At 44.2% G+C, this 12,119-nt stretch overlaps 3 protein-coding genes across 4 annotated transcripts; 1 reads left to right on the top strand and 2 right to left on the bottom strand.

The window, feature by feature from the left end:
* Window positions 1–388: 388 nt before the first annotated feature.
* LOC136495298 (blue copper protein-like) lies at window positions 389–1,402 on the bottom strand. Its single transcript, XM_066491261.1, has 2 exons — window positions 983–1,402; window positions 389–869 (listed from the first exon to the last, which is right to left on the bottom strand). Exons 1-2 carry the CDS (start codon window positions 1,137–1,139, stop codon window positions 538–540), a joined length of 489 nt encoding a protein of 162 aa, XP_066347358.1. The 5' UTR covers window positions 1,140–1,402; the 3' UTR covers window positions 389–537.
* A 1,769-nt stretch (window positions 1,403–3,171) lies between these two features.
* Window positions 3,172–7,438, top strand: LOC136496312 (histone-lysine N-methyltransferase ATXR2-like). Its single transcript, XM_066491957.1, has 15 exons — window positions 3,172–3,525; window positions 3,824–3,899; window positions 4,009–4,094; window positions 4,191–4,498; window positions 4,763–4,875; window positions 4,988–5,019; window positions 5,422–5,540; window positions 5,856–5,943; window positions 6,172–6,220; window positions 6,319–6,373; window positions 6,523–6,592; window positions 6,680–6,749; window positions 6,839–6,915; window positions 7,012–7,068; window positions 7,173–7,438. The coding sequence occupies exons 1-15, from the start codon at window positions 3,430–3,432 to the stop codon at window positions 7,284–7,286; spliced, it is 1,410 nt and encodes a 469-aa protein (XP_066348054.1). The 5' UTR covers window positions 3,172–3,429; the 3' UTR covers window positions 7,287–7,438.
* A 144-nt stretch (window positions 7,439–7,582) lies between these two features.
* On the bottom strand, window positions 7,583–10,650 carry LOC136496313 (peroxisome biogenesis protein 22-like). Of its 2 annotated transcripts, none has more exons than XM_066491959.1 (9): window positions 10,348–10,650; window positions 9,074–9,304; window positions 8,936–8,983; window positions 8,799–8,855; window positions 8,608–8,709; window positions 8,383–8,448; window positions 8,183–8,284; window positions 7,971–8,087; window positions 7,583–7,850 (listed from the first exon to the last, which is right to left on the bottom strand). In XM_066491959.1, exons 1-8 carry the CDS (start codon window positions 10,477–10,479, stop codon window positions 7,974–7,976), a joined length of 852 nt encoding a protein of 283 aa, XP_066348056.1. In that variant the 5' UTR covers window positions 10,480–10,650; the 3' UTR covers window positions 7,583–7,850; window positions 7,971–7,973. The 2 variants fall into 2 exon arrangements, with proteins under 2 accessions (XP_066348056.1, XP_066348055.1); XM_066491958.1 differs by having other exon boundaries at window positions 7,583–7,835.
* Between the last annotated feature and the right edge of the window lie 1,469 nt (window positions 10,651–12,119).

Genomic DNA, 12,119 nt, shown 5'->3' with positions numbered 1-12,119 from the left:
TAAAACACTTTGGTGTTTAAAAATCTCTGCGTCAACACAAAGGCGAGTAGCTAATTATTGTGCACTTGTCGCCCAACCGCATTACTATCAGGTACTGCCCTGCTGGTCTGGTGTGTTCGGTCTATTGCCAAATGTTCCTAAAAATGCCAGGTTAAATTTTGGCTACTTTAATCAAAATAGGTCTTTGCTTGATTGAGTATTAAATTTTCGAGCTGTTCGGCCCATGGCCTTTGGCTTGGAAGCCCTCCTATTTGACCACCCTGTTTTGTTTTTGTGACCGAAGTTGGCCAAGACTTTCAGCCCAAAATTACCCATCCCAAAAAAATCGGACTTTTGGCCAGTAGTGGCACGCTTGTGTGAAAACCAAACAGGCGTGCAATTTCAAAAGTCAAAGATAGTCGCCAATAATTGTATAGGAACAGGACATCAGATGGACTCATGGACAAATGTTTGTAGGAAGTGCAAGCGCAACCACACGAGCCGGGCCAACACCATCATGATTCATGAAGGTTCGGGCATGGCCGCACGGGAGCTCGATCAGAAGGCGGCAAGCACGGCTCCTCCGACGCCGAGGCCAAGCGCCAGCTTCACCGCGAGCCCGACCGCGCCGGCCATCGACGCCGCCGCCGAGTTCTCCTTGGGCTTCGGCGCCGGGGAAGCCCCCGGTGCGGCGGCCGTGATGGCCACCTTCTGTCCCTGGCTGCAGTGCGACCCCGCGGCGCACGCGAAGTACCTGGTGCCGGCCTTGTCGAACGTGACGGCCGTGTTGCCGCTCTGGTCCGACGACGCCGAGTTGTCGAAGCTGCACCTCTTGTAGTCCGCCTCCGACGGCAGCTCGTTGACGGTGTGCGGCGGCCCGTACGTGAACACTGCAGCGCCAAGCCGCCGGCCAATCAGCGGCGTGCATACAAACTCGATCAGATACAGTACGTATACACAGTATAGACAGGAAGGATTCGATTATTTGGGAGCTGGAGCTCACCGACGGTGTCGCCTACGCTGACGGCGTTGTTGGATGACCAGTCGCCGTAGTTCCCACTAACGGACCACTGGATCGTGTAGTTCTTGGCGGCGGCGAGCTCGGCCACGGCGGCCATTGCCACGAGGGCGGCCAGAGCCTTCACCAGCAGCGCAGACATTTTCGCAGGACCTATGGAAGAGGCGCTGGAAGCTCTGCAGGGGAGTTGGAGAGATGCAGCTTGCAGTTACAAATAAGTGGAGCTCCCCGTCGGGTGGTTGAACTGGATCGTGGATGACGACAAACAGGCTGCCCGTATCATGTGTCCCATTTGCATCGCCGCCAACAGAATGGCGTGATTATGCTAGTTAGTGCTTTGACACTTTGATTGATGAGCCCTTTGCTGTTATATAGTAAGAGATTAATTGTTCATGAGCGAGCACGACAGAGCTAGGTTTGTTCAAACAGACATCAGTTGACAAGTTATTGTGTCTGTACTTAACTTTATGCATTAGTATACTCGTGCTCTGACTGCGATCCATCTAATTATTGGAGGCAGTTGTCAGAGTTATCCTTTTATCAAGTTGTATGTATATAGGTTGCATCCCCCGCTAACCTCTACCATCTTCAGTAGCATGCATTATTCAGAGGTTGCTGCATTTTGAATGCCCGAACAACATTTGGGAGCTATTGTGGGTGCTCTACTTATATAATCTGCGGTTGTTCCTCCAACTTCGAACCATGAACTGTTATTTTGAACGCTGACTAGCAAAACTGTCCGTACGTTATAACAATGGAATGCAAACTAAAGAAGCAATGTGTCGGTTCATGATGATAGTGTTAGAAAAGATTAGTACAGTTCCTAGGTCAAGCTCCAAACAAACAAACAAAAACTAGAATCAACCTATCTCTGTAACCAAACACGGGACTAGGTCCGTCCCATCTCATATTCTTTTTATGGAAGATTTTATTGGATGGAAAGGCCCATGAGTACAGCTAAGGGCACTAGGTTTGCCTAAATTGCTTCATTTTACGTGGTGGTCGTGCCTATGTTGATTGCTTCGTAGGTGTATTTTCAAAATTCTACTACTATAAGCCTTAATGTAGAAAACAGAGGGTGGAAACGAATGAAGGGAGGGTGGTACTTCGTCTATTTGGCTTCCATGATTTGGAGGTATGAGATTCATGCTTGACTTAGGCAATTTTGCTTGAGCTCAAATCAAACAAGCCCTTAGTATATGACTGATTCTACCGGAAACAAATATTGTCACTAGGAATCCGAGCTCGTCTCCATATGAGGGGAATTCGAGGAAGGAATCCAGGCTAGCCGTTGCTATGCAGGGCTAGGCAAACCTAGCCAAACACCTCTGAAATCGAGAATCGTCCTGTCCCCGGTCATCTCACTCTTAAGTCCACAGCAACAACGTGGTTGTGACTTCTTTTGATTGTCGGGAGGGATTCATCATATACCTTGTTTTGGTTTTTACCGTTCACGATCACCACGGTTTGATATTATGTTTTCTTTACCCTTCATGGTGAAAATACCAAAATCCAGTAATTATAGTCAAACAATTAAATGGGGCCCACAAGTAAGCAATAGAATTTGCTGGCATAAAAAGAGGGCAGGACTGAGGAAACCACCTCCCAACCCCCAGCACGTATGTGCAAATTGATTGACATAGTTCATAAGCCTCGTTTAACAAGTAGTAATATTTTCAAATAAAAAAATATATTTGAGCAAAAAAAACCACTCATCTACGGAAATCCCTAGAATTTGCAAATTCCTACTCCCTCTGTCCCTAAATAAATAGATTCCTGGAGTTGTCTTAAGTCAAACTTTTTAAACTTTGACTGAATTTCTAGAATAAAATATTTAGATTTATGGTCAAATTAGTATTATTAGATTTATCATAGAATATATTTTCATAAGGTGCTCTTTTGTATCATAGATATTGCTACTCTTTTATATAAAGTTAGTTGAACTTAAAAAAAAAATTGACCGACACTGATTCTAGGAATTGCTTTATTCGGGGACGGAGGGAGCACTTAAACTTCACCAAAACTTTGAACTCTGATTGTTAACATACCGTCCAACCGTCCATGGCCTCTACCATGCCCAACACACTTTGATTTGCACATGCTACACTATTTTCGATGCGATGAATTTTGCATAGTAGAATATAATCTAGTCTAGTTTAGTTTAAATCAAATTGACTGGAGGCTTTGCTTTCTCATGATTAAACATGGAAGAGATAAATGACTTGAGCCGGAGGTTACTGGAGACGAACGCGTAAAATCATATTTACGTCTTCATTGTGGCGAACGCGTGCTACAGTCTGCGTGTGTACCTTTACCTCTCCGTACGCTTGAGCTCAAACCCCAAAACCCCAGCGGCCAGCAAAAGCGGCGGCGGCGGCCAGGGGCTGACGAACCCGCCGCGAGAAGCTCCGGTTGGCACCCCAACCAACGGCATGGGTGGTATTGGCGTCAGCCCGTGCGATCTGGACAGGGAGTTCGCGCCCCAAATCGCCCAGCTCGTCGCCACGCCTCCTCTCCAATCCGCCGAGGTAGTTGCTTTCTTTCCGGCCCCTTCTGTACGACTAGCCTGTTTGCTTGAGAATCCCCTGATTGATCAGTCTCGTGACATCAAAGCTGTTACTCTGGTCGAATATTGCCAAATTTAGTTTTTTTCATGGCGTTAGCGTGGTATATTGGCCTTTCATGGCGTTGTTGGTGTGATATCTTAGGCTTTGATAGCGTTGATGCAAAATTATGAGAGGGGGGCTATATTTGGGTGTTAACATCGGTGGTTGATGCAGTGCTAATATGAGGTAATGAATGTGCTGCCTTTTGTTTCTTCATCAGGAATACTATGATGAACTCATATGGTCCAAGAAGCTTGATGGCATTAGAGTGAGCTACAGTAGCAAGCATGGGAAAGGTATCCATTACTGAGCAATTACGTTAGAGGGCAACCATCCAGTCTGCTCTTCTCGTGTAAAATTGGCATAAGGTAAAAGCTGGCAATTTCAACAAACCGGTTCTTTCAGGTGTTTGTGCAAATAGGGACTTTGCTGAAGACGACCTTGTTCTGAAGGACCAAATGTTGGTCGGTGCTCAGGACAGCCTTAACAAGGTTCTCCCATCTGATTGAAAGTGGATCATTCATTGTGGCTTTTATGTGAACTGTTTCTCTGAAGTGTTAAGTCGGTTTTATGTGCCTTTTTTGCAGATTGACTGTGTTGTGTGTAGTTACTGCTTCCGCTTCATTGGTTCTATAGAGTTCCAAATTGGGCGTAGATTGTATTTGCAAAGCCTTGGTGGTAGTGTTGATGGCACTACTGAGAGACATTGCCATGGGAGTGATGCTGGGTCAAGTACTGGCTGCTCTGGTGCATCAAGTGGGAATAGCAATGCTGTGCCACAAGAGGTCCTGATGTCACTTATGGATGGTAATATGTCGTTGCCTTTAACTGATCAGTTCTGTCTGCCATCAGTTGTTGCTTGCCCTGGTGGATGTGAGGGAGAACTCTACTGCAGGTTTGTGTTCCTAACAATTTGTGAATTCTTTTCGATTTGCAAAGTGACACAACAGATGATTATATAGGCCTGAAAACTAACTTCTCTCTGCAAAACATATGATATCTGTTTCTCCTCACTATTTATAGTCACTTCAGACCTAATTTCCTCGTAAAAAACTTGTATCTATAGAACATAGAACATACTCATGTTATTTTTTGGATAATTCATATAAATGTAATCTTGAGAAGAAAACTTGGTTAAGTGATATTGCAATTTGTACAGCCAATCATGTGCGGATTCCGATTGGGATTCTTATCACTCTTTGCTGTGTGCTGGATCCAAGACTGAACCATTACGGAAATCCGCCCTTCAGAAATTTGTAGGGCATGCTAATGGTAAGCCAGCACTAAATATTTATGATCTGCATCATTATGGCTCAACGTCCAGTTTCCACCTTTCATTTAAGTTGTAAACCTATTTTCTGATGATAGTTGTTCTTTATTTCAGGAACCAATGATATTTTTTTGGTTGCTGCCAAGGTAAGTGACAGAAGTATGCATACTATATAGTATGTAGGCATCCAAACATCACTCTAATTGACCATGTTTGTTTTCATTTTCTAATCTTGTTCAGGTGATATCTTCTTTTTACATTTGATTCGAAAAGTGCAGTTTAGTCTTGGTCAAATACAAACAGAAAATTGGGCATCAGACTTAAGAGTTGATATCAGTCACCAATATCTGTCAAAACTGTGAACCTGCTATAGACCAATGCACCAGAACAGAACATATCATGATAAGACAATGATATGAATGTCAAGAATGCTAAAAAACAAAAAAAAGGAATCACTTTTTGTTTCCTTTTTGTCTTCTATCATTCTAGGTTGCAATCCAGTAATATTTCTTGATTCTCATGCACAAACTTCTGCTTTTATATGTCAGGCTATCACTTTCACCTTGTTGAGATATAGGAAACTCAAAAGACAGCATGGGCCTCATGAATCAAGCTCTTCGCTCCTCATGGAAGCCTGGAAACCACTTTCGATGGGCTTCAAAAAGAGGTAACAAGAATGAGCTTGCGTGACTTATCCTCAGACGACCTGGAGTTGTTAGTACATCACTCAGTGTTACGCGATGCAGCTGTTGTCAAGCATGATATTTGTTGTTCGCTTTTTGTGTGCGATAGTAAAAATTCAATGGAATAGTATAACCTACAAACGTTCTTTAATAGTCAATGACATTCTCATGGCAAGGCTTGAGTCTTTATTCTTCACATGTGCCAGCCAGAAGGCTAGTTCTGCATGTGCTGTGTGAGTTATGACAAAATCCTGTTTATCTACAACAAACTTGTGACAAAAAAGAACTTATGCTTGCAGGTGGTGGGAGTGTGTTGCATTGCCTGAAGATGTTGATTCCTGTGAAGAAGAATTGTTTAGACAGCAAATAAGGGATCTGGCGTTTACGGTAATTATGCAGCAGATAATTCACTTTATTGGACATTATGAAACTAATAGTCCACGTTCTACTGATGGTATTACAGGCCACTTCAATGGAGCATCTTTTTCGTTAATGTATCAATTTAATATATTGTATGGGCAAGGATAATAAATTATATAATAACATCTAAATACATTCACCTTATTCTGTTGTGATGTATCTAATTAGTCACTGACGTGCTGATTTATCTTGCAGTCACTGCAGCTTCTCAAGGATGCAATCTTTGATCCTGAGTGTGCACCCTGTATCCTTTTCAGTAGCCCACAGACTTGTTTGGCATATATAAGTTTCCTTGAAATTATTTTCTTATCCAGTTTTGAAGTTTCCTTGACAATGGTCTAGTGTTTTCGCTTGACATCTATGGCCATATAATTGGCATGTTTGAGCTGAACAATCTGTAAGTGGATTTATTTATTTCTTTTAGTGTTGATGGACATACATGTGATGTCATTATTTTATTTGCACCTATAATGAGCACAAATATCTGTTCTGCATTTGGCATCGTAATCATAATATCTCAAAATGCTATCCTCTCCTTTGTTGCAGTGATTTAGTTGTCGCATCACCAGTTGAAGACTATTTCATACACATTGACGATCTTCCAGAGAGTGAGAAGGTCTGTTGATAGTTGGCCCAAATTTCTATGATTCTTAATCTGAAAAGAACCCTGTAGTTTGTAAACCTGAATTGCACTGTGATCTAGGAGGAAGCAGAGAAGGTAACGGGGCCATTCCTAGATGCTTTAGGTGAAGACTATTCAGTTCCTTGTGAGGGTATGCACAGCTCCTTCTGCAGTACTTGTTATTTGCCTATGTTTGCTCAACAGTATAAATTATTGTCCCTGGTGATTTCTCGCTGGCAGGAACGGCGTTCTTTCCTTTGCAGAGTTGCATGAACCACTCGTGCTGTCCAAATGCTAAAGCATTTAAGAGAGACGAGGTGAGTGCGTACATTTTTGTCTGAGCAGACTAGTTCATTTTTCATGCCAATTTACCGTCAGTAAGGCAGATCTGAGCTGTTGAAATACCACTGCAGGACAAGGATGGCCATGCAGTGGTAATTGCTCTGAGGCCTATCAGCAAGGACAAAGAGGTATCCTATTATTTGTTTATATCGTTTCGACTATGCAATCAAGACGAGAAGTTTGGCTATGCTATGTTGCACCTATCCTACCGATCTGACAATGAACATTCCAGATTACCATCTCCTACATCGATGAAGACCTTCCATACGAGGAGAGGCAGGCGCAACTTGCAGATTATGGGTTCACGTGTACATGCTTGAAATGCCAAGAAGAGCGACCGGTCTGAGAGGAGAACTCTGCTTGAATTTTGTGGCATTTGGGAGAATCTTCATGTAGTTTATTTCACTGGGTAATTTTGAAAGCTTGGAAAATGTGAAAGTGCACAAACAAGGGGTGTTTCTTTTTGGGTTGCAACTTGCAAAGATGATATGTTCTTGTTCAAATGGATAGTGGCGATCATGTTAAAATGCAACAGCCGATCAGTCGTTAGCCTCATTATTCATGTCCCCTTTTCATGAAACTGCTTACTGTAATCAGCAGCCTCATGGGATGGGACCAACAGGCAATGGCAATAGCAGCAGGTCGACACAACTGTTTTTGTTATACTTGTGCATTAACACAACTGATTCACCCAAGTATGCTACTACATATGTTATCTCCTTGCATAGATTATGGGGCACTGCATATCGCATAACAACGGATTACTAGTACATAGCACAGGCTTTTACACATGATACAGGAAAAACGAGTTCCATCATTCGAGCAGAGAAAAGAAAAAACAATGATGTCCTCCGTTCTCACTAAGCCGCCGCCCCTTTGTTGGATGGAGTTTGACCTGCAGGTAAAGAAACTAAATATAAATTAGGGTATTTCTTCTGGAGTTTCCATGTTATCATCTTTGATCCTCTTATATATTGTTTAGAAGTGTTCCACGTTAATAGATTATTAGGACATAACATATGTGCTCTACCTCTTATCTCTGGTCTAGGCCTCCAAAATATTGTTCCAAGCTTGGAGCGCTGAAAACATTGGTTGCTATTCTTTCAAGTCGTTGCGGCGAAATGTGCAGTTGATATTTGATAAACCTCTGCAAGGCAAATAAATAGATAGATAAATAGCAAATCAAAAACTATCTCAATAAAGTGTCTGTCACTTCGTTGTTGCGGCTATTTGTGTACTTACAGCTAATTGGTGGACAATTTCAGGACTTGTGTCGATATGCCAATCAGGCTCGAGTTGCCGAACAAAAGATGTACGGCCGTTCTCTGTACTACAGAAGAGAACCTGCAGATTTTAATAAATGGTATTATATATTTACATAGCAAATAGCCGATGGCTATAAGCAATACTAGAATATCAATCAGTAGTTGCTTGCGGCCTACCTTATCTTTTATCAAGCCACCACCAGCAAAAAGTCCAGCTTCACTCAGGGCCGATAAAACCTTTCCCTGCAGAAATCATTCAAATTCTAAATTTTGTAATAGGTAGTACATATATAATAATGCAAACACTATGAAATCCAAAATCGTAGACCAAAGGGCTATTGATTCATGTGCTCCCACATTATCAAAAGAAGAAAAAAAGAAGTGTTGCTACTTAGCACTTGCCTCACTTTCATCATCAAGAACGCGCTCCATCAAATACACATCACAGAATTTTGCAATTTCTAGGAGAACCTCCACCACGGAAGGCTTCACTGTGACATGGTTCTGCAAGAAGATATAAATCCATTAGTTGACTAGTCAATAGTGTAAACTGAAGTTAGTTTTGGCATCAATGCAACATCATTACAGCCCACCTGAAGCTCCTCTGGAGATGTTTCTTCCAAAATCACACCAAGCAAGCGGCATGTGAACTGAAAACAAGAAACATCCATCAATATAGCATTACTCTATAAATCAGAAAACTGTTGTGAGGAAGAAGCTAGCAGAGTACCCTTCGTCCTTCGCTTAGCTTATGCCTGACAAGCTGCTCAAGAGTCAGCTGCAGAAGAAACAAACAACTATCAAACCAAAGAGTTCTAGCAAAACAGCTACATCATCTCAGTATTTAACAAATGAAATCAAGCAATACATTTACTGGCTGGAAAAGCTGGTTAACTGCTTCGTGTGCTCTTGAATCTGCTGATGAACAAGCATCTGTTGTGGTTAAAGTGCCTGGTCGCGATCTAGTGCTGGTGTTGCTAGATGATGGGGCAGCCCTCCTACGAGGCCTCCGAGCTTGCTCTTGAGGAGCTCTCAACATTTTCCAGGCAAACAGAAGTGTGATCGAGATCGCAGCAAGTGTAGTAAGTGAACGAAGTTTCTGAAGCATGACCATGAAGAAATTCAGTAATTCATGTAGCAAGGGCTCAAATTAATACATCATAAACATACCAGTGGTACGTTTGTTTATGTGCAGCTACAAAAATAAGGCATGGACTTTTTGTTTGACAAAGTAACGTTGCCATAAATAAATGATCATCCCAGATGTGAAAGATGCTAGATTTGTTTTACAGTGTATTCTGGTAGACTGCTTCAATTCTCAAGGGAACCATGAACCACATGAGCAAAGTTCTTTGGTTATATACTGTTAAAACAGTTGTGCTACAATGCTGTCAATCAAGCCAACCATATCAAACACATCAAGTGCATGTGTTGTGCAATTCAAATTGTTGCAATACAAATATGCAAAGTGTTGCAAGAAAAATGCTGCGGACCTTAGGAATTACAAGTATTTGGAAAACTAATTTAACAAAGCATTAGGCCAAGTGACAAGGAAAGAAAATTCTGACAGCAAACAATTCTCATTCTAATTCAATGATAGATCACAAAGACAAACCATTTCTCGACGCCATATAAATGAAACGATTGAGAAATGTGCATCTTTAAAGAAACGTTCCACTTCAATAAGTGATTCACTTACACTTGTTTAGTTATTTTGCATATCTTGTTCTGTTTTTTATATAAAAAAAGATGGAGCCAAAGGGGGGGGGGGGGGGGGGGGGGGGGGGGGGGGGGGGCACTAATCACCTAAACTTAACGCCAAACATGGTCACATTAATCAAAACTCAAAAGGGGGGCATTTTTTTGCATTGAAAACCTGCAAATCAAGAGCAACGTGTACATGTGGAGTCCAAGCATAGGCGACAGCAAAACAACGCATTACCAAATCGATGATGGTTGCGAACCTAGAATTTTACCCGAGAACAGCACAACACTACCTAGACAATAGTAGTAAAAAACAAAGCCTTCCCAAACAAGGCGAAGTCTTTGAGCGCCCGGGCCCCACAAATCCCCCGCAACGAGGCATGGACTGGTCAAAAAGACGTCAACAGACGGCAGGGGATCACAAATCCGAGCGCGAACCTGGCGATAGAGGTCGAAGGGCAGGCGATCAGCGTAGCGCGCGAGGGCGCCCACGAGGCGCCGCACCAGATCGGCGAGCTCGTCGTCCTTCCCGCCCCCGGCCCCTGCCCCTGCCACCGGGGCCGACGCCATCGCCGCTGACGAGAGGAGAGCGGGGTGGGCGGCGGGGGCAGCGGAAACCCTAGGAAAGCGCGCACACCGGCGAGCGGGGGGGGGGACAGGGGTGGGGTGCGAGATGCCCCACACCACGACGGGGAAGAAGAGGCGAGAGGAGGGAGGGAGCTCTGCTTTGCGTTTTTTTTTTTTTTGGGTCAGGATTCAAGGGCGGAGGAGGCGCGGAATTTGCAATTCAGGGCCTCAGGACTGTGGGTATTTTTAGAGAAACCCTGGTAGTCTGGGCCTATTTTTATTTTTGATCGGACGCATCTAACGCACGGTCGTCTCCTACCTCTCGCCCAATCCTCGCCCTCGCCCTTCTTTCTCCTCGCTGGCTCCCTCTCCGGCGACCCCCGCCCCTACTCCGCGACGAGCTAGGGTTTCACCGTTCGTGGAGCTCCGACAAAACCCTAGCTGGCCCACGACTTCGCCTTCTTCCCCTCCCCCTGCCGCAGCCGCCATGGCCATGGAGCCCCTGCCCCGACTTGCCTGGCCGCCTCCATCGTAGCCAGGTCCCCTAAACCACCGCTGGCCTCCCCACCACCTGGCTGCCCTTCCTCCCCCAAACCCCTTTCCTTCTAAGGCAGCCAGAGTTTGGGAAAATGAGAGGGAGAGCTCGTCGTAACCCTAAGGAGCAGATCTAGGAGAGTGAGGAGGAGGAGAGAGCTCGCCGTAACCCTAAGGAGCAGATCTAGGAGAGTGAGGAGGAGGAGAGGAGGAGGAGGCCTACCTCGCCGTCGCCACCACCAAAACCCGCCATCGTCGTCGGAGGGGAGAGAGAAAGGAGCCGCATAGGGAGGAGGTGGGAGCGAGCGCGGGCACGGGGAGGAGGTCGTCGCCGGGGAGGAAGTCGTCGAGGAGGAGACCATCGTGGAGGAGCTCACTGGAGATCTGAGAGAGGGAGAGAGCGAGCGAGGGAGGGACGGAGGGAGGTGGAAGAGAGCGGGCGGGCGTCGTGCATCGGGTGTGCGGGCGAGTCGACAAAAATATGGCTGGGCGTAATTAAGTCATTGACTTTTTTATTTTGTATTCTGCTAACAGTACTTGATATGTTTTGGGGATTTTTCGCCATAATTTTATCAGGAGAATGACCGCATGCTGATTGTTTGCCCTTGCTCAAGGTATAAGTTCTAGCTCAACAATGAAATAACTTAACCTCTTGGACATGTGTACTATGTAGCTACTAGCAAACATGTCTGTGTGGAACATACACTTGCGTGGTTACCTGGATGGTTTGTGGCTCAAAGATTTATGTTGGTGTCATATGTGCCAATGTGTATTGGAACCAGACTCTGTACCACCGTTGGATGCACAAACACGCAGGGTTCTAACCCGTATGTGCACATGCCATGAGTTTGGGTCCTATGAGACAATGAGATACACTAAGAGTATTATATTGTGAGAAGTGAAAAAGACGAATGAAAGAGGAAAATTTGAAGGCATTAGAATCGTAGACGTTCAAGAGCATCTTATCGATGTGTTACTTAAGACTTCCCTTTTTGTCCCTGTCACAATTACCATAGCATGTGTCGTATGGTTAAAAGTTAAAACCAAGATATAGGCAATAAAAGGTTAAAAACTCCATGGTAGCTAGTAGCAACATAAACATAACATAA

The sequence above is a fragment of the Miscanthus floridulus genome, chromosome 12 (genome assembly GCF_019320115.1).
Source record: "Miscanthus floridulus cultivar M001 chromosome 12, ASM1932011v1, whole genome shotgun sequence".
In the NCBI taxonomy this organism is placed as follows: domain Eukaryota; kingdom Viridiplantae; phylum Streptophyta; class Magnoliopsida; order Poales; family Poaceae; genus Miscanthus; species Miscanthus floridulus.
The sequence above is the reverse complement of the archived record's forward strand: the minus strand, read 5'-3'. Positions and strand labels throughout refer to the sequence as shown.

What these genes read in the sequence shown, in the direction of transcription:
- LOC136495298 (XM_066491261.1), bottom strand. Translation starts at nt 1,139, where the DNA reads ATGTCTGCGCTGCTGGTGAAGGCTCTGGCCGCCCTCGTGGCAATGGCC. An exon ending in CAGCGTAGGCGACACCGTCG is followed by an intron (nt 870 to 982) that starts GTGAGCTCCAGC and finishes TTGGCGCTGCAG; the next exon opens with TGTTCACGTACGGGCCGCCG.
- LOC136496312 (XM_066491957.1), top strand. Translation starts at nt 3,430, where the DNA reads ATGGGTGGTATTGGCGTCAGCCCGTGCGATCTGGACAGGGAGTTCGCG. An exon ending in CTCCTCTCCAATCCGCCGAG is followed by an intron (nt 3,526 to 3,823) that starts GTAGTTGCTTTC and finishes TTTCTTCATCAG; the next exon opens with GAATACTATGATGAACTCAT. An exon ending in ATCTTCCAGAGAGTGAGAAG is followed by an intron (nt 6,593 to 6,679) that starts GTCTGTTGATAG and finishes ACTGTGATCTAG; the next exon opens with GAGGAAGCAGAGAAGGTAAC.
- LOC136496313 (XM_066491959.1), bottom strand. Translation starts at nt 10,479, where the DNA reads ATGGCGTCGGCCCCGGTGGCAGGGGCAGGGGCCGGGGGCGGGAAGGAC. An exon ending in CCTTCGACCTCTATCGCCAG is followed by an intron (nt 9,305 to 10,347) that starts GTTCGCGCTCGG and finishes GTCATGCTTCAG; the next exon opens with AAACTTCGTTCACTTACTAC. An exon ending in AAATTGTCCACCAATTAGCT is followed by an intron (nt 8,088 to 8,182) that starts GTAAGTACACAA and finishes TTTGCCTTGCAG; the next exon opens with AGGTTTATCAAATATCAACT.